Genomic DNA, 20841 nt, shown 5'->3' on the forward strand with positions numbered 1-20841 from the left:
CAGGGAGAGCAGTGTCAAGCCCAGGGGCAGTGGCTAGGGGAAAATGAAAGAATTAGTTCTTCTTTGCACATTTAGTCTGGTGTAGATTATGATTTAGAGAAGAATGAGCTTCTCTTCTAAAACAAAAATTTAATATAGAATTCATTTTGTATTACTGTGACTATCAAATTAGGGTGATTAGTCTCATGGAGATATGATCTGTGTATGCATTTGCTGGGGGAAGTTAAGTACCCACAGGGCCATAGGATGTTATCCCTGGAAGGGTGCTCAGTGGTCTCTAATCCATGCCGTGTGTAAAACCATACAGATGGAATCTGTTATGCAGAAAGTTTAAGCATCTGGTCCCAAACCTTGCACTCGTTATGTGATCGGTTAGAATTAAATTTGGGGCTCCAGCTCAGTGGCCTTTCATAATGTCTTCATTTTCTTAAAGGCACATAGTGGAAAAAATCAGTTTTATATTAATTCCTCTCAGTTCACCTTGACTAGGAAACTCCCATTAGAATCATCCTCCTTATTCATTGCCATTATATTGTAGACTTCATCAGCTGCTTATAACAAATACTTTAAATCTCTTGTTTCATACTTCTAAGTCTTAATTCATTTGGTGGACAGTGTTGTTCACCACTAATTTCAAGCTCTTTGAAATTGAGATGAGATACATTGCTAGATACCATGTGGATTGTTCATCACACACCTATGATCAATCGCTAAGTGCTTTTCACAAACATTTTAGCTATATAAGGAAAAGCTTTTTGATGAAAGATGGGCTTCCAAGAAAAACATCCTTTAAAGAAATTGCATATATTTACATACCAAGCACATAGACAAAGTTTAAGAAATAAGCAAAACACTTAATTATGGATAGAGTGTTTTTAATTTGTTTTATTTTTTAATGGAGGGCCTAATTTAATTTTCAAACTGAACTGGTTACTAAAGAGTGTAGTAATTTGTTTAACTTTGTTCTTAACTTAATGACTTTATTTGACAATAGCTTTAAGGCTAGAACAGCTATTTCCTTTCTGTAATTATTCATTGATGTAACTGAAAGAGGAATGCTTAGACAAATATTCTGTACCTTAAGAAAATTAAAATACTTTGACTGTTATATTCATTTAAGTTTATATGAGTGGTCATAGTGAAATTGCTCAGACAGTGCACTTGAAAATTTAACAGTTTAAACATGTGCATAATTCTTCTTAACCAGTCCTTCTTTGAGAGCATACCACCCCCCTGCTGAATGCTTTACATGCATAGGGCACTTAATCCTCCCAATAACTGTCTGAAATAAGTACCATAGAAACTCTCTTGAGACAGGTCATTGGAAACACTTGGTTAAAGTGCTAAGTCATAAAAATGATACATTTTGGGGCTTCTTTCTACAGCTATAATAGAGTAACTGGTATTGGACTTAACCTTCCACTGTAGACAACTATGAAATTGGGCAGGAACAACAAGTAGGACATAACCATGCTCCTTGAGAGAAGGGAAATGCAAAAGTCATACCCCACTGTCACCCCAGCTTTCTTTGTAGAAGCACTTTCCTACTTGCAGTAAAGAAGATAGAATTCAAGCAAAGTAGTGGTCTTGCAGAGCTAAGGCAGAAATTAGCCTTCTGAGCTGCAGAAGTTGCTGTAATTTATGGGGTAGGATACAGAGAAGGAGGTACAGTATGGAATGGGGGAGGGAAGAAGACTTCATGGGGACGTTTACTATAGGATTTAGGCAAGGGCTGGCTGAGCATGTGTAGCAAAGACTTGGAGAGTCCTGAAAGAGATCACCTACTGTGGGGCAGAGTATGGAATGGAGATGTCAGAGGTCAGGCAGTCCTGGAAGACACAGGAGTCCTGGCCCATCCGGAGTTAAAAGACCTTGCTGAACCCTTTAAGTATTCATTTGAGACCCCCAAGAAAACCATACCTTAGCAGTAAGTACTGGGCCCTGGAGTAATGGCCATGCTCTAGGGCTAAGTTCAAAACTAAAATAGATCCACTCTAACAAAAAATACAGTCAAGCCTAACAGGGAAAAAAGGTTCTGTCAGTACTTTCACTGCCTGCCAGAATAAAGTTCTACTCCTTTTAAAGGACAGTGATATAATCTAGACTTCCTACAGTGCTTCAATAGAAGAATGTAATGACCAGCCTACAATTAAAAATTGCTAGACACAAGGAGCAGAAATATGTGGCCATGATCAAGAACAGAAGCAGTTAATAAAAACAGATCCCAAGATGATAGAGGTGCTGAAATTAGCACACAAAGACTTTAAAGCGGTGTGTTAGTTTCCTACAGCTGCCATAACAAATTACTACAAATTTAGAAGCTTACAGTTCTGCAGGTCACAAGTCTGATACAGAGTCCCTATATCAGACTCCTGTAGATGCTCTTGTAGATTTTCACCCTACCTGAAATCAGGGTGTCAGTGAGACTGTGTTCCTTTCTGGAGGCTCTAGGGGAGGAGCATTTTCTTGTTTGAGTTGTTGGCAGAATTTGGTTCCTTACAGTAATAGGACTGAGATCCTCATTTCATTGTTGGTTCTCAGCTTAAGGCCATTTCAAGATTCTAGAGGCCACCCATGTTCCTTGGCTTGTGGCTCCCTTACTTCATCTTTAGAGCCAGCAGTGGTGGGTTGAATCCTTCTCATTCTCTGCATCTCTTTTTCTTCTTCTTCCGTCTCAATCTCTGACGTGGCCAGGAGAGTCTCTCTGATTTTAAGGCTGTGTGTGATTAGATTGGGTCTACCTGGAGAATCTAGGGTACTCTCCCCATCTTAAGGTCCTTACCCTTAATCACATTTGCAAAGTCCCTTTGCCCTTTTGCCAGGCAAGGTAACATATTCCCAGGTTCTGGAAATTAGGGCGTAGGCAATAAATAACCTGAGGTTCCACCTTAAGATACTAGAAAAAGATTACAAATTAAACCAGAAATAAATAGAAACCTGGAATAGTACAAGAGCTAAAATCAATGTAGTAGAAAACATAAGGTAAGACAATAGGAAACAACATAGACAAACGGTAGTAAACAAAATTAATGAAAATTTTATTCTTATCCTATGACCCAGCTATTTTACTCCTAGATGTTACCAAAGAAAAATGAAAACCTTTGTCCACTCAAACTTATGTATGATTTGTTTTCGTATGATTGTTTTAAGAGTTCTTTATATGTTCTACATGTAAGTCCTTTATAGAATATATGATTTGCAAATATTTTCTCTCCATCTATGGCTTATATTTTCATTCTCTTAACAGTGTTTTTCAAAGAGCAGAAGTTTAAAATTTTGAAGTCCAACTTATCAACTTGTTCTTTTATAGATTTTGCTTTTCGTGCCATCCAAGAAATCTTGACCTAACCCCAGTTCACATAGACTTTCCTCTTACGTTTTTGTTTCCCTAATTTTAAGTTTTATGTTATTCTGTCATCCATTTAACTCAGTTTTTTAATAAGACACCATTGTAAATGATGTTGGTATGTAGAAATATAATTGACTTTTGCATTATAGATCTTATATCCTGCAAACTTGCTAAACTCTGCCATGAGTTCTACCAGCTTTTGATGTAGATTTTGTTGGGTATTCTCCATAGACAATCATGCCGTCTGCAAAGAGAGATAATTCTACTTCTTCCTTTCCTATCTGGATGCCTTTTATTTCTTTTTCTTGCCTTATTGCTAGAATCTGGCTAGAACCTTTAGTACAATGTTGAGGTGGTGAGAACAGCTATCCTTGCCTTTTCCCTGATCTCGGGAAAAGCATTCAGTCTTTGTCCATTAAGTAGGATGGTAGCTGCAGGTCTCTTGTAGATGCCCTTTATCAAGTTGGGTCAGTTCCCTTCTCTTCCTAGCTTGCTGCAAGTGTTTCTGTTTGTTTGTTTGCTTATAATCAGGTTTTTACTGATCAGTCTGGCAAGAAATTCACCAATTTCATTTTCTTAAAGTATTTTTATTGATTTTTCTCTGTTGTTTTTCTGTTTTCCATTTCATTGATTTCTGCTATAGCCTCTATTATTTACTTCCTTATGCTTACTTTGGGCTTAATTTGTTTTGTTTTGTTTTGTTAGTTTGTCAAAGAAGAAGCTGATATCTGGGACCTTTCTTCTTTCTTGCTATCGGCATTTAGTGCTATAAATTTCTTCCAAGTTATGTTTTAGCTGCACCCCACAGATTTTGATATGCTCGTTTTTTTCATGTTATATTCTGTTCAAAATACTTCCTCCTTTTGAGTTCCCAATGACAAATTTTTTTTAAAAAGCATCACTTTCTTATATTTTGTCTTGATTCTTAGTTATCTTAGGCTGGAGGGTAAATCCTGTGCCTGTGACTCCATCGTGTCTGGAACCTGAAGGCTCTGCTGCTCTAATGATTTAATGATTTTCCTTGTCCTGGTTCTCTGCCCTCTGCTTTCAGGGAGAAAACCTCGTTATATGCCATCAGTGTAGTACTGTGGTTTTCACACCTAGCTTTTAATGTTCAGTTGTCACTCTCAGCCTTACCTTGTCAATTGTGTTTAGTGGCAGCCACCCAGTACAGCTGTCCTTAAAGTTACAGTTTCCCCCATATTTCCCTAATGCCTGATGTGTCACACTTACCAGTGTGTTCCCTTCCATTAATATCCCATTTGCTATAGATTGAATGTTTGTTTCCCACCAAAATTCATATGGTGAGATCTTAACACTCGAGGTGATGGTATCAGGAGGCGGGGCCTTTGGGAGATAATTAGGTCATGAGCACAGAACCCTCATATTGGGATTATTGCCCTTATGAAAGAGGCCCCAGAGATCTCGCTCATACCCTTCACCATGGGAGGTTACTATCAACGGGGAACAAATATTCAACGTTCCATGTTAGCTAACGTCTGCTTTTGTGTACCACTTCCGGTATCCACCCTTCCAGGTTGGGTTCCCCGGGAGGCAAACTTTTAGATGGAGGCTAGTGTGCAGGAGGTTTATTAGGGAGTGTCATTGGAGTGGGTAGGGAAAAAAGCAAGAGAGGGAGGTAGGGCTGGGATGCATCTTAACAAAGGCCTTAGCCAACCAACCTGGAAATCGGAAGGAGCTCTGAACTTGGAACGGACCTCTGCGTTTTCCCAAGTTGGGGTGAGAGGGTTGGGCCCTTTTAGCCCCACATCAGTCGATCACTGGATATGGACTTTCCTGGGAAGGGGCATGACCTTGGTTGAGATGTTTCTTCAGCTGGGGTGACTTCACTGTGGGCAGCTGAGGGCTGCCTTCTGGCAGAACTCCCAGCAGCAGGAAGTAATCCTTCAGGCCTGAAGGGGGGAACTGGGCACAGTAGCACCTACCATAGCCTGTGGTGCCCTTTCCTCATTTGTTTATCTGGCAAATATCTACTCACATTTCAAGATCCAGCCCGGACTTCTTCTCCATGATGCTTCGCTTGACCTTCTTCTTGTCACTCAGTAGCATGGATCACTCCCTCCTTTGTACTCACTGTACTTTCTGTATTCTTCTGTCCTTGCCCTGTACACCCTGTCTGTGTTTGTAACAGCACACTCTGCGTGAGTGCCTCTAACAGTGTCATGGGATCAGGGTGTAGAGTATGGCCACCAACACTCATGATAACCATGAGTCAGTAAGAAAAGGCAGGGCAAATGAGTAATCCTGTTGCTTAAAATGCCCATGGAAAACAATAAAAGGAAAAAGTTCAGATGCTACAGGATGAAATCTTCACCTATTTGTAACCCCTTCATTTACGTTAAATCTGTTTCATATATGTATCCACTAGATCTTTCAAGATGTTTACAAATTCTGCAGAATCTGCCCGAAACATATATTACTGATTTTATTCTAATCCAGCAAGAAAGAGAGGGTTGTTTACAGAACATGATATAAAACCTGAAGGATGAACACTAAATTGTTGGCTTTGGGAGTTTCTAGAACCTCGTTCAATACACTGAAATCTCTTTCATAGTAAACACAACATGACAACCTCTAGTATTCCAGAAAATTCTCCTCTTGCCCTTTTCCCCCCCTACCCTGCAAAGTCATTTTATTGAAACTCCCTCAAGTTACTGAGAACCCAGCCATATTAAGGAATCGAAAAGAAGCCTAGGGTAGCTCATCAGTTTTGGTTAAAACTTTGGAATCCACAGCAGAATTCTTTTAGGGAGATAAGTACGAATCTGTGGTTCTAATTGTTAGTACCGTTCATCAACCACCTCATTCACATATTGGTTATGACCTTGTATAGGTGAGACACTTCTCAGAGTCCATCTGAATCCTGTATTTTGCTGTTTGAATTTTTCCAAAATAAGGAAGTGAAAGTATATTTCATATAGTAAGTACCTTGGCATGTTCTTCTATACCATGTGATAGGCACTGTAATACCATCTGTCTTGAAATGGCCTTATGATGACATATTAATGCTTCCAAAGCCTTTTTAAGTCCCTAGAGTGCTGTCTTGTAAATGCAGTGCTGTATTATTTAGAGTAGGACTTTCTAAAGGCGAACAGTGCTCCTTGGAGTTAAAGAATGTTTGGTCTAAGTTGCATAGTACATAAAACAACAAAATGTTTTCCCATTTCAAAGTCTGAAACACTGTAATCTCCATACACCATGTAGGTATTCTGACACATTTCTCCTTGGGGACCCTGGTTTTTGCACAGATGTTTGCCATCACAGGTGAGGCAGTATTGTGTAACAGCAGTTTCCTGAGTTACACAATATGTAACTATGAAAACAATGTGCCACACAGCAGTTTGCTTAATATAGAAGAGTTCAGAAAAGGGCTGCTGGGAAATTCCAGACCTTCACAGTTCTACCTTCCTCTGTGATTCTCTTGATTTTCATTTAATCTATCCTCCTTGTGCGTAACTGTTGCTGTTGGGCAGACTTCCCTGTTGTGCTGAGTGAATCTGAGCCCCTCCTCTCCCACGTGTGTGTGTGTGTGTGTGTGTGTAAATTTGTTATTTATGCTAACTCCCCCACCTTTCCCCACCCCTTTCCACTAATAGTGATTTTTATCATCTTAATTCTCATGATTAGGAGATATGGATCAACATAATTCCTTCCTAATATCTACATGCCTCTGAAAGGAAGGATTTGACAATTGCACGCAACTGATCAAATTCATGCACATAATAGCATAATAAAAAGAATTTCTTAAATTTTAAGAAAGGTGTAGCCAGAGAACATAGGAAGGACGTTTGGCACCATTGAGAACTTAGTCAACAGTTGGAGGGACCAGCAAGTCTTCAGGGTTAGGTAAATCAGAAAAGCCTTCAAGTCTGTAGACCTGGAGGAACCTGTGGTACCTTTTGTGTCCCCGAGAGCCAGGAGGCCCCACGTGGCCTGTGCAGATGCTTCACGAGATGCCATCAGAATTCCCCTGCCCGCATTCGACTTCACTGTACCTGTGAGGCTGACAGCTCTGTGGGGTTCAAGTTAGACTGTGTCTTCAAGCTGGGTACCCAACTAAGCCTTCAGCTGGGGCAGCTGGGGATTGGGGGCAAGAATATGAGTGGAGGCCCATGTATCAAGTTATACATCAAACTGCTAAATAAAATGCATCTTCCTTCCTTGACAAGTACACCTTCATAACAACCCAGAAGGCTACATTCAATATAAGTTTCTCAAACTCCTTGGGTTCTGTGCCAGCACGTGGTGGCTTGTGGAAAGCCAGCTCCTTCGTCCGTACCTCCCTCCTCTTCCCATCCCTGGCTCTATCCTTGTCCCTCATGCCCATGCATGAGGGTAGATACTGCAGCCTACACATCCAAGCCATCCACATTCGCAGAAAACAGCTGCTCCTTGGACACCCCTGGGTGTAGGGGTGTGTGCCTGACGGTGCAGCCTGCCTTCAGGAATGAACCTGGAGAAGCATCCAGCGTAGGACTTGGAGGCAGGCTTGGGGCCCCTTCGGCAGAGGCTTCCAGTGTTCTCCATCTGCGGCACGGTCTGGAGGAGAGGGCATGGGCCCTGGAAGGGCCCGTCCTCCTGGCCCATAGACCCCACCTCTAATGGCAGCGAGGCCTCCAAAGTCCAATCCCTGCTCCATGGATTTGTGTCATTTAAGTCACACATACACTGTTAGTCATTGAGGGTCTGTCTTCATCGCAGTGGTGCATCACTTCCACATTTCATTAAGTTAGATGAAATAACATTGGTTGTGCCATCCCAACCCCTTAACCCGTGTTGCATCCTTGCTAAGAGAATTCTTGGAGATAAAACTTCAGAGGCGGGTAATGTAATTGACTTTACACAGCAGCTTTGATGTATCCTCAACTTGGCTGTACCCATTTATTCATTGTCAGTTGATTTAAGCTGTTAGAACCAACTTTGGTGGTGGGAGTTCTGGAGAGTAGTTTTAATTCGCTTCTCTTGCAAGTTTGGTTTTCAGAAAGTTTATTGTTTTTCTTTTCCTTGAATAGAGCAGTCTGTTCAAGCCAGCTTGCCTAATAGCAGCAGCATCCAGAGACGGCAGAGTGCAGCAGGCAGTAGGGATCCCAGCGAGCCAGGGCTGGTGGGACTGCCCCATTAGCCTTCTAACACCTCTTTGGCCTGCCCCCTTCCCAGGACCTAGTTTGCAGCCATCTTTGCTGTTAGTGGAGCCACAAAAGCTTAGAGCGGCAGGAGCATTCCCCATGTGTGGTATTTTAATCTCTTAACCTCTGCGTTTCCCTTGTCTTTCTTCCAAAGAACTGTCACCGCAAGCAGCCCCATCTCCTACCACTGGAAGTAGCAGAGGGTTCAGCTAACTGCACACAAATGATGGAGTTCGTACATGTTTTCACATTGTTCAAAAAAGGCAAACTTCACTTTTAAGGATGTGGCGCAGAAGTGGGGCAGCTGAAGGTGCTGTGAAGAACTTTGTCTCCGCTAGAGAAGCTTGCGCATTTAGGAAGCTTGAGAAATTTTGAGAGGCTCTTATTTGCTCACTTTTGGGGCAGTGGAGCATAGTGGTTCAGAGCACGTGGTCAGGTGCCGGATTCCTACACTTAAAACCTCGCTCTAGCACTTACTAGCGAGACCTTGGGCAAGTTATTTAAACTATCTGTGCCTCAATTCCTCATCTGAAAAAGATAAATAGTCGTTGTGCATACTCACATGTTAATACACGCATAGCATTTAGGACAGTGCTTGGCACCTTGTAAATGGCAGTAAATGAATCTTTATTATCTTGTAGGATGGACGTGTGATATTTCCACATTCCACCTAAAATGTGAGGGTTCAGACGGATTAATAATTTTTAATAGCACTGGAAAATACAAGTTTTCTCCATTGTCATTACCTCCTTGATTTTAGTACATATTACAAAGAGGGTGCGTGTCCTGTTCTTGGCCCTCGCTGTGGACCAGATGTTGTCTCCAGTACCTTGGTGCTACCATCATCTTATGGTCCTGGCCTGTGGCCTCAGACCAGCCCACTGCTACTCATCCCTCTTGTCAGGGGGGTGGGGACTCTTGCAACCCCTCCTCCTGCGAGCAGCTTCTTTCATGCCTCCTGGAAACGGACCAAGTGCTTTATAAGATTGCAGTGCAAAATCTGGGGTGTTCCTCTCCTGTCTCTTCCACTCGAGTTAAATAAATACCAGTTGAATGAATGAATGAGTGAGTGAACCTTTCCTTATTGAATGGCTGTGGCTGTTGAATGGAGATGCTTTCATATTTCTGCCCTCTGTCAGCCCAACCGAACCTCTCCGGAGCAGGTTTCTCTGTCTTGGATTACTTAGTGGGTCTCATCCAGTTCGACATGATACCACCTCAAGATTCCACGTTCTCAGGGTCATTACCTATTAACTTGGTCTCCATCCATACAGCGAAATGTGTGTAGATCCCAGTGTAAGAAAGACAAAATGTATCATCGCATCTTTCTTCTGAGTCACCCTGGAATCACAAAAACGCCCAGCAGGAGGAAGCACTCCCCTGATCTCTGTCCCTTTGAAAATGACTTGGGCCTGGAGAATTCACATCTAACTGCAAGGAAAAACCAATGCATTAATAACTTAATATTAACGGGGATGGAGGTATAATATGTAACAAATTTTCTTTCAGTCACGGAAGATCTTATTAGACGGAATGCCGAGCACAATGACTGTATAATTTTTTCCCTGGAGGAGCTCTCCTTGCATCAGCAAGAAATAGAAAGACTAGAACATATTGACAAGTGGTGCCGGGATTTAAAAATCCTCTATCTTCAAAATAATCTCATTGGAAAAATTGGTAAGTCTTCAGGACTTTGTCCTTATGGTTTCTTTAACATTTTGAATGGGAGAATGTTGGCAAATGCAGTGTTATTCTTAGAGGAAGAAAAAGAATTACATGGAGGAATAGACACAGCCATCTCTCAGTAGCTGTGTATGGAACCCTTCCCTGAACCTTTTCGTGCCTTTTCCATCTCCTTGCCCTGGGCATCTCCATCAAGGAATTGGGAGGACCAGTTGATGGCTGGGAGCACATTAGTTGATGTAGTCATTTAAAACCTGATTTTTAAAAAGTTTAAAAGAGAGGCGGATATAATCCAGGCGTTTGTCATGGTTTTACAGCATCACTCTGTGAACCTGAAAGGATTCTGTGAGAGCCGAGTAAATCCTTGTCAGATCCCAGCCTGTGATAACTAGGTCTGCCGTACATATTGAGAATGTACATGTGCAAGGCATTATGCTCAGTATTGGATATCGAGAGGGCTCCACAATTACACCCCTGCTTACTGCTCCAGTATGGAATGAAATGAGAGGTAAAAACAGGAGTCAGGAGGATGGAGATCCAAAAATCAGCATTATAACTGATAAAAACTCTTTGGAGAGTGTGGCTTAGACTTGCAGCCAAGTGAGATTCCTAATATGCCCCCAGAATTAAGCCTACCCACCACCCACTTACATGCAGAACTGGACAATGCGGGCTTCCCCTACCCACGCAGGCCCCCTGCTTTATGGCGGGAGCGGGTTGAGACTGTGTGCCCTCTGCCGGCGGGGAGATCCCAGACCCAGGAGAGAGGGTGGGATTGGGCATGCCCAGTTTCTTCTCCCAGTTCACCCATGAGGTAAGTGGGTCCTCCCCATCCAATTGCCACCTCCTCCCTCGGGAAGAATGAGTTAAGGGGACAGAGAGAAGAGAGGCCTGTGGAGACACTCTAACAGGGGATCCTGCCACATGGAAGCAGGAGGAGTGACCCCCAAACCTCAGAAAAGCTACAGTGTAGTTTAGTGGTAAGAGCAGGTGCAGGCCCTAATGTCAGGTAGACCCAGGTTTGAACCCTGCCTCTGCAAAAAACTAAGTCAATCAACTTAGTCCCTCTGTGCCTTAGTCTTGCCATCTGTAAAATGGGAACAACAACATCTAACACACAGACATGATATTAGAGCTACATGGAACGACGTTCTTAGCTTTATGCCTGCTCATGAGAAAATAGCTGCTCTGCTATTAATATCGTCACTTACCCAGGGGCCCCAGGCCAGCCCCGCAGAGGTAGAAGCAGAGGGGAGAACCACACAGAGTTGGCGGAAAAGGGATGGAGTCAGGGTTGATGAGGCAGAGTGAGTGCCAGCCCCTGTGGGTTCTGACACTACAGCCCAGAGGTCGGCTCGTAAGATTATACTTTAACTCTCCACGGTCACAAGCGGCGGTTCTCAACAGGGCCACTTGGCAATGTCTAGAGACATATCTGGTTGTTGCTGTGTGTGTGTGTGTGTGTGTGTGTGTGTGTGTGTGTGTGTGTGTGTGTGTAAGGGGTCAGCTACTGGCAGTTAGTGTGCAGAGGCCAGGAACATGCTAACAGTCCCAGGGCCTCTCCCCCGCCCCCTCCAAGAAAGAATTACCTGGCCCCGAATGATAGTATTGCTGAGGCTGAGAAACTCTGCTGATGTAGTTGCCTCCAGCTTAGTGGGTAATTGAAAATTGGCTCTAGGGATACAAAAAGTCTGGAATTTGCATCATTTTTCAAGGTTTATTAAAATTCTTTCTTTTCCTTCAGATAATTATTTTTGGCATCTTGTACTTTACCAGAAATTAGAAACTCTGGCGCATTGTTCAATTAAAAAGGCTGTTATAGAAAACCACTAGCTTTTATGCATGAGAGCATTAAAGAGTTGTCCTAATTGTGCAGCTCTAAAAGAGTGCCTGAAATTTTCATCTCCACAGCTGGGTCCATCACAATTACTAATTAGTAGCATAGTATTTCAGTCCTTTTCAGAGCTGTGAGAAAGCTTAAATTTTTGCTTCCAAAGTATTCTTAAATTAAACACGCTTTTAAATCCTAATAATGGGATTTTTCAGTGCTACTCCACCCATAGGCATTTAGGCACTTTTTTAGCAAGTAAAACTGTTTCTCTAGGATTCAGACTCGCTCTTGGGCCACGGAGGTAGAAGTTTGCAAAACACCTGCCTTTCCTGAAGCTGTGTTCCTCACTGGGAGATCCAGGTGGGCTGTGGAGCCAGGCTTTGTTTAGTGGGGCTCCAGGTGTCAGCTGAGGACTGTCCGGGGTCTGTGAAAATGGGGCTTGGGCCTCACCCCAGACTTACTGGCTCAGAGCCTCAGGGGGTGGGCTCCCGGAATCTGCATTGGTTACAGCTTCCCGATGAGCCCCAAGCTGAACGCCTTAGAGCGGCTTGAACTGGGGGATGGGTTTGGTCCAGTACAAGTTTGTAGGTCTGGTTATAGAAGTTGGTGAGAACTCCTCCCAGGCTGGTTTGGCCGAGAATGCAGACTCCCTTCCTGCTGCCCAAGAAGCTCTGCATATTTTTACTTATAGAGCTTTGTTTTTTCCTGACCAGTTTGACCCATTGTTCTCGATTTAATTTAATTTAATTTAGGAAACGCTTACAAAACAAATCTTAACTTTTTTTCTACCAGATGACTCTTTTCGCATTTACAGCGTTATACATAAAACGAAAGTGGAGAAGGAAAGGTATTTTATCATGGGCTAGCAATTTTAACAATAATAACTTTATGTATATTTGTTCAGGATATGTACTAGACACTGTATTATAATCTTGGGCACATGGAGCTCTACAAGTCTATGACTGTCAGATGCTCAGATATTGCCTAGAGGAACTCTTGTAAACATCAGTATTACTTAGAATAACATTGCTGAGAGAAACTTTAGTAATTTATTCCACAATCCTCATTTAAAAAATGAGTAAACTGAGGCTCGGAGAGGTAAACTGTTATTCTCAGGAATTCTATGGAAAGAAATACATGATATTTTATAAATTTTAGTTGAAATATTAGTAGTGATAAGGGTGACGGTTATAAATCATCATGTTTGACCGTCATAATATCCCTGAAAAATGGTCCAGAGGAAGCATTATTTAAGTCAGCCTGCCCCAAATGCACATTTCTTAGCAGGGTTTTCTACATTCATGTCATCTTAGAAAGGACTCTTCTTTTAAAGTGTAGTGTAGTGATTTAGTGCCAAGCTCTGGAGTCAGATTTCCTGGCTCTACCACTTAACCTTGAGCAAGTGGATTTATTCTCTGCACCTTGGTATTCTCATTTGCATAAGGGAGGCGACGGTAGTTTTAACCTCATAGGATTGTTATGAAGATTAAATGATATAATACGCAGAATGCTTAGAAAATTGTATGGCATGTAATAAGCACTCAGTAATGTAAGCTATGGTATCATTTACTGTTTTTAAAGGGCCCCACCCTTCAGCGATTCCTTGACTTATTTATGCTTTTGCCTTGCCTATATGGCCTTTCATATTTATTAGAAACAATAATCCTGTATCAGGATGATTTTGGCTTCACGTAAAGGAAAACACAACTCAGGATGGCTTAGCAGTGAGGAAATCTAGCATCTAACCCAACTATAAGTCTAGAGATAGGCCAGTCTCCAGGGTTGGTTGGTTCCTTCTCTCTGCCCCACCAGTCACAGTGGGCTTCATCCTACAGCTGGTTTCCTCAGGTTTGCAAGATGACTATGAGCACCAGTAAAGATAGTATTTCCTTCCTTTTTAACATCCAGTAGGAGAAAGAGACAGGAAATCCGCAAGCATGAAATACAGATCATTCCTCCTCATCTGATTGGGAGTACTTGGTGTGCACGCCTTCTCCTGCATCACACAATTGCCAGGAGACTGCCACAGGCTGGTTGACTTAAGCCTGGGCTCCTGAGCTGTCACTAGCCAGGGACATGGGATTGCCATGTGCTGGGCCAGCTTGGTTAAGCCTAACCCCCCTGGAGTTGGAACTGGGTAGAGACATGAGCAGAAATGGGCTGGTTCCATTAGGAAGGACAGAGGGAGAAATGGATGCTGCGTGGGCAACCAACAATGTCTGAAGTACAACCCCTAATCTACCTACTTTCTGAGGTACAGATTTGAAAAAGCAACATGGTTTTGACAACCATAATGATCCTTAGATTCTCATTACCATTTTCATAATAGATTACATAAAAATGTCTTTTATCTTGAAGGTTAATTAATTCCATTCTTTGTGTATTTCAGAAAATGTTAGCAAACTCAAGAAACTTGAATATTTGAATTTAGCTTTAAACAACATTGAAAAAATTGAAAATTTGGAAGGTAAGGGTTTTCTTCATATAATTTATTGTTAATTAAACTTAGGCTTCAACAGTATTGCTTAAACAATAGGTAGACTTTTCAAATTAACATTTTACATAAGTCTTGTGTTTGTCAATTCTTGTTGTAAAAAGTCAAACGATAACAAGATACACAAATTCAAAAATGTAAGTCTACTTCACCCCTTCCTAACCCAGTTTCCTTCCCAGAGGCAGTGGTATTAACGCTTTGGTGTATAGAAGGTGGTTTTGTTACATTTTGCTTTGTATCAGTGGGATCATACTATGAATATTGTTTTCAAAATGAATTTCTTCCATAAAATTACCTTGTTCTTCTGATCCAGGAAGGACGGGGAAGGCTGTCTAATGGAATGATTGTAGACTGAGTTATCCAACTATTGTTCTGCAGATGGACAATTGGGTGGTTTCTACATTTTGCTATAATAAGCATGGCTGCAATGAGCATCCTAATACGTTTCACTCTGTGTACATGTGTAAATATTTTTCTAGGAGAGATACTTAGCAATGGAATTCCTGGGTTAAAATACGCATATTTTGGAAAATATTGCCAATTTGTTCTCCGAAGAGGTTGTATTGATATATACTTGTACCTATGGTCCACGTGAATACCTATTTTCCCCCAACTTCACTAGCGCTTTTTATAAGCAATCTTTTTCTAAAGATTAGAAGACATTGTTCTCTAGTAATTTTTAAAATTTGCTCCTCACTTATTATTACTGATCTTCCATATAGCCTTTCAGATGTTTACTGAATATTTATATTTTTTCTTACATGAATAACTACTTCATATCTTTTGGCCATTTTTCTACTCATTTTTCTTCATGTGCTCTTATGCACTCCAGATACTAATACCTTGTTATATATGTTATAAATCTTTTCTCTTGAGTGTACTTCTTTTATTTCAGTCATGATGCTGGTATTGTTCAGAAGTCTTACTTCTGAAATGAATATACTCCAGTTTATCAATCTTTTTCTTTATGGATTCTTTATGGTTTCTGGATACAAATATAGTCCATATAAGTTCTAATTTTAATAATTTTATTCTTTACATTTAATCTCTCTAATGTGCTTCAAATTTAACATGTAAATGTTCCTGAATGGAAATATTTGGACAATTTAGTATTTTGAAAATTGAAATATAATTTACATATTATAAACTTACATACACCATTTTAAAATACACGATTCACAGGTTTTTAGTATATTTGCAAGGTTGTGCATTCATCATCACTATTTAATTCCAGAACATTTTCATCACCTTAAAAGAAACCCCCATATCCATTAGCATTCATTCCCCATTCACCTCCTACCCTAGCCCCTAACAACCCCTAATCTACTTCTGTCTCCATAGATTTTCCCATTCTGAACATGTAATATAGATGGAATCAAACAATACATGGTCGTCTGTTCTGACTTCTTTTTTTTTTTTTTTAACAATACGTGGGCCTCTCACTGTTGTGGCCTCTCCCGTTGCGGAGCGCAGGCTCAGCGGCCATGGCTCACGGGCCTAGCCGCTCCGCGGCATGTGGGATCTTCCCGCGCCGGGGCACAAACCCGTGTCCCCTGCATCGGCAGGCGGACTCTCAACCACTGTGCCACCAGGGAAGCCCCTGTTCTGACTTCTTAGTCTAATGTGTTCAGGGTTCATCCATGTTGTAGGATGCATCAGTACTTAATCCTTTTTAGGGCTGAATAATATTCCATCATATGGATACACCTCATTTTGTTTATTCATTTATTAGTTGATGGGTATTTGAGTTGAGTCCACTTTTTGGTTACTATGAATAAAGCTGCTATGAACATTAATGTACAAGTTTTTGCATAGACATCTGTTTTCAGTTAACTTAGTGTACCTAGGTACGGAATTGATGGGTCATATGATAACTGGAATTGATGGGTCCTGTGATAACTGTACGTTTCACTGTTTTCAGGAACTGCTTTGGCAGCGGCACCAGTTTGCATTCCCACCAGCAGTTTATGAGGGCTCCCGTTTCTCCACATCCTTGCCAACGCTTGTCATTTTCAGTTTTCATGTATTTATTTATCTTTATAGTAGCCATCCTATAGTGAGTGTGAAGTGGTATATCATTGTGGTCCTGATTTGCATTTGCCTAATGACTAATAAGTTTGGGCATTTTTTTATGTGCTTATTGGCCATTTGTATATCTTCTTTGGAGAAATCTTCTTTATTCAAAATCTTTGCCCATTTTCTAACTAGGTTATTTGTTGTTTGACTGCTAAACTGTTAGACATATTTATTCTGAACGCTAGAATCCGATCAGTTAAATGATTTGTAGATATATCCTCCCGTTTTGTGGGTTTTCTTGTCAACTTCCTTGTTGGTGTCCTTTAGAGCACAATTGTTCTTTTTTCTTAAACAGCTTTATTGAGGTATAATTGATGTACAAAAGCCTGCACATATTGAATATATATAATTTGTTGAGTTTGGACATATGCACACACATGTGAAACCATCACCGCGATTAAAACCTCTTTGTCTTGTTATTCTGGGAGGTTTCCTATTTTACTTTGCAGCCTTCTATTTTGTGCTGTTATTTTTTTTCGAAATGTCTAATAACACTTGGTGTCTGTTGATAACCACAAAGAAATTGGTTGATTAGGTGGCTGTGTGGGCTTATTCTGCAGTTGTGAGGTGGTGTTTCCACATCCAGCCTCTGGCCTGGCTGGCAGGGCCACTGTGGGCTCTGTGTGGGTGGGCAGGGGCTTGGGGCAGAGGCAGGCAAGCTCCTCTCCCCACCCCACTCCCATCTTCCAAGAGCTAAAATTAGGAGGACATTATTTAAGTCCTGTTGGATTTTAGCCTATTTGTCTCCTAGTGTAGACATCGGTATTTCAGGGGCCATCAAGGTCATATATCAATAAAGACATAAATATTCATCATACATTTTTAATGTTCATCCTCAAAACCTGAAATGTCATGACTGTCAAAGCCCCCAAACCGTCATCAGTGCTGGAACTGAGACGGTTCTTTCCATTATTGGCATTTTTCTGCATTAGAAATGGAGCCTTTGCTCTTTCCCAGCTACCACTCTCCACCCTGTTACCATATCCACATGTGAACAAATGAAATAACAAAATTTGCGCTAGCGCTTCCCTGGTGGCACAGTGGTTAAGAATCCGCCCGCCCGCCAATGCTGGGGACACGGGTTCGAGCCCTGGTCTGGGAAGATCCCAGATGCCTCGGAGCAACTAAGCCCGTGTGCCGCAACTACTGAGCCTGTGCTCTAGAGCCTGCGCGCCACAACTACTGAGCCCACATGCCACAACTACTGAAGCCCACGTGCCTAGAGCCCGTGCTCGGCAACAAGAGAAGCCACTGCAAAGAGAAGCCTGCGCACTGCAGGGAAGACCCAACGCAGACAAAAAAAAAACTTAAAAATATTGCTCTATATCTTTGTTTTTTAGTAGTGAAAGGTCTATCTATAATGTCAGAGAAATAATTAAAACTCTCATTCTCAGTTGGCTTGTTAGTTTCATTAAGAAAGTAGTATCTGAAAGGATGTGGAGAGTTCTGTTTTTGCGGTATGTGTCGGCCACCAACCACTAGAGGGCAGTATTGTCACTATTGTCTTTTTGAGCTTTGAGAACTTGGTCCACAGTGGACACTTCTTCCTTTGGGTCCTCTGCCTTCCAGCTCTAATACGGATGCACCGGGCTCAGGGTCGTCTGAGGATATGTTTGGGGAGATGGGCAGTAGGGAGGGATGGGTGTCTTATCTTTTGGCAAATATGCACTTGTTGTTTAATTTTAAATGTTTGAGGAAGAGAGGAGGAAGTTGGATATATATATACTCAGCTCACATACTTGAGTAAATCTCAGTATAATTTACAACGTAAGTTGGATTTTTCTTTGTTTGTTTTGCTGCATGGCAAAACATAACTGTATCCTTCTTTTTCTTTTTTCCTTGTTGTGGGTTCACCAAGATTTTTTCCATCCCACCCCTCCTCTCCCACCCTTAAAACCTGGAAGGAGAGATGGGGTTTCTATTAGTGTCAACTCTCCCTCTTGGGAAATCAGCTTGTTGGTTTCAGTGACCTTTAGACCCCCGTGGGCCACTGAGCTCGATCTTCACAGAACAGGGGCTGAAGGGTGGGACTCAGTTGAAGGAGGGAGATTTTCTCAAGCCTGTCTAGTTCAGCAAGAATTGTTCTTTCAAATGGCAGATGTGGTTTAATTTCTTATGTGTAGGCCTAGTAGAAGAAAAATTAAGATTCATCACTTTGAAAAATGTAATGAACATTTGGAGGGTTCTGCATCTACAAAATTACAGCAAAATCCATAAAGTATATGAATTTTTGAGCTTGGTGGAGTCTTTCAAATGTCAGTCTTTTCTCATATGGAAGAAAAACATAATTAAAATATCTCTCAGAGCCTCCCAAAGTCAACTTGAGAAATACCAGGTAACCTGTATCTTAAGTCAGACTACCCCAAATATATCTTTACACTTCATAAAATCCATCTAACATTTTTTTTTGGCCAATGTAAAACAGACATACAGGCACAGAGATATAAACTTAATTATATTTGTATGTCTAGTTTCATATTCATTCTTCATATAGTGGCTTAGTTCATTCACATCACTATGCTTTAATGACTGAATTATCAAATATGTTGATGTGCTTTAAATAACTCCTTATTTTTGGTGCTTGAAGTGTTTTTAATTATGTTTGGTCTTGTGAATAGAACTGTTCTGAACAGCTTTGTACAAATTACCTGTTTCCAGTTGAGGTATTTGATTGGGACCTTTTCCTCTCCAATGAAATTCTGGATCAAGAGAAAAAAAAAAACAAACTTAAGAGCCTATTTTGTGTATTGACAAATTGAATGCTGAAAAAATATTTATAATCTCATAACCTTTCCAACATATTTAAAATTTATTTTTGAAGATATGAAGTTACTGAATTTCCTTCACCTGTGTAGCTGAGTCTGGAATATTATAAAAGTATTTATTTGTTATTGTGCATTTTGGTTATTCGGCTTTTCAATAATTCATATTTTACCATAGTAACGCAATAGACAGTCTCAAAAGTCAAAGTGATATCTATACTCGTGTTGAAGAACAGACCTCTTGTCAATGCCGCCAGACCGCCCAGTCCTGCCCCCTAGAGGCGACCACCATCCACTCCCCTTCGTTCTTCTGCTGCATGTTTCCAAGTAACCTGCTTACACCGGGCGCCCTCTACTCTTTCTCATTTTAGGCATCGTCTGTTGACCTCCTACGTGGCAGGTGCAGATTTTGTTCTCACTCGCTGCCCCCTAGGTTCTTTATTCCTGTCTATCCGCCTTGCTTATGTTTTCGTGTCACATAACGGAATATCGTAATGAGACACGGGATATGGGCCCATCTATGGGTGACTGGTGTTTTGAATGAACACTTTGCTGGGGGGAGTGGTCACGCTCACGTGCCTACTGACCCACATCTAGCCTCTGGCCTTTCTTGCTCCCCCTTTCTCCTCCCACCAGAGGATGACTGGTCTGGCTCTCTCCATCCATGTAGGAATTGCAGGCCTCAGCTCACCCCTCACACGGGTATGACTACAACCGCTTGTGCTTAGAGACCCAACACTGTGTCCCACAGAGCTTTGGCTTGAGAGTTTTGCGGTGATGGTCATGGTCACGGTCATGATGATACATTAGTAATAGACAGCTGACGTCGGCAAAGAGAACTTCTAGTGGACAGGTTCAGAGAGGCTTTTCAGCTGGGCAGACCTGGGATTCGGTTCCCGTCCCCACTTTGTAGCTTTGTTGACCTTTGTTCATTTCTTAGCTTATTTGCCTCACAGTTCCAGTTATCTATTGCAGTGAGAAAAAAAAAACACCCCAGGACTTAGTGCCTTGAAACAGCTTTCTTTCGCCACCCAGTTTTGTGGATGAGGAACTCAGCAAGAGTTTGGCTGGGATGTTCCTCTCTGACCTAGGGCATTAGGCTTCTTTACTGCCTTCTCAGCCAGCTTGAGCTCTGACACCTACTCCGCGTGGCCCGTCCATGGCTCAGGCTCCTTGCCCTGCTTGATCTCCGTGCCCAACCCTAGGTGGGCCCCTCCGCGGGCGCCTTCTTCCCCTGGCTTATGCTCCCAGTCTCCACGCTAGCCCTCGTTAGGGTATCCACCTCGCCCTCCTCGAGCTCTGACACCTTGCTCATGGCGCTGCTCCCCTGTGGACCCCTCTTCACTCTACTTGGTCTCCGATGCCTCTTGCTGGGTGTCATGTGAGGACACCCTCCCTACCTTCCTTGGGCTCTGATTCCTCATGTCAGGCTGCCCTTCCTTGTTGGTACCATCCTGTCTGCACTGACACCCCATGGCTGGCTGTCTTTGGTGTGGATG

At 41.9% G+C, this 20841-nt stretch overlaps 1 protein-coding gene across 5 annotated transcripts in view; it reads left to right on the forward strand.

The window, feature by feature from the left end:
- The window catches only part of DNAAF11 (dynein axonemal assembly factor 11), a 92636-nt gene that overhangs the window by 14895 nt on the left and 56900 nt on the right, over positions 1-20841 (forward strand). For all 5 annotated transcript variants that reach the window (XM_089898711.1, XM_022554075.3, XM_089898712.1 and 2 more), the window contains 2 exons: positions 10006-10173; positions 14400-14477. In XM_089898711.1, coding sequence (XP_089754837.1) covers positions 10006-10173; positions 14400-14477 — 246 coding nt within the window. The remainder of the gene's footprint in view (positions 1-10005; positions 10174-14399; positions 14478-20841) is intronic.

The sequence above is a fragment of the Delphinapterus leucas genome, chromosome 17 (genome assembly GCF_059928025.1).
Source record: "Delphinapterus leucas isolate spDelLeu-1000000601 "Yukka" chromosome 17, BTC_Dleu_Yukka2, whole genome shotgun sequence".
Lineage (NCBI taxonomy): Eukaryota > Metazoa > Chordata > Mammalia > Artiodactyla > Monodontidae > Delphinapterus > Delphinapterus leucas.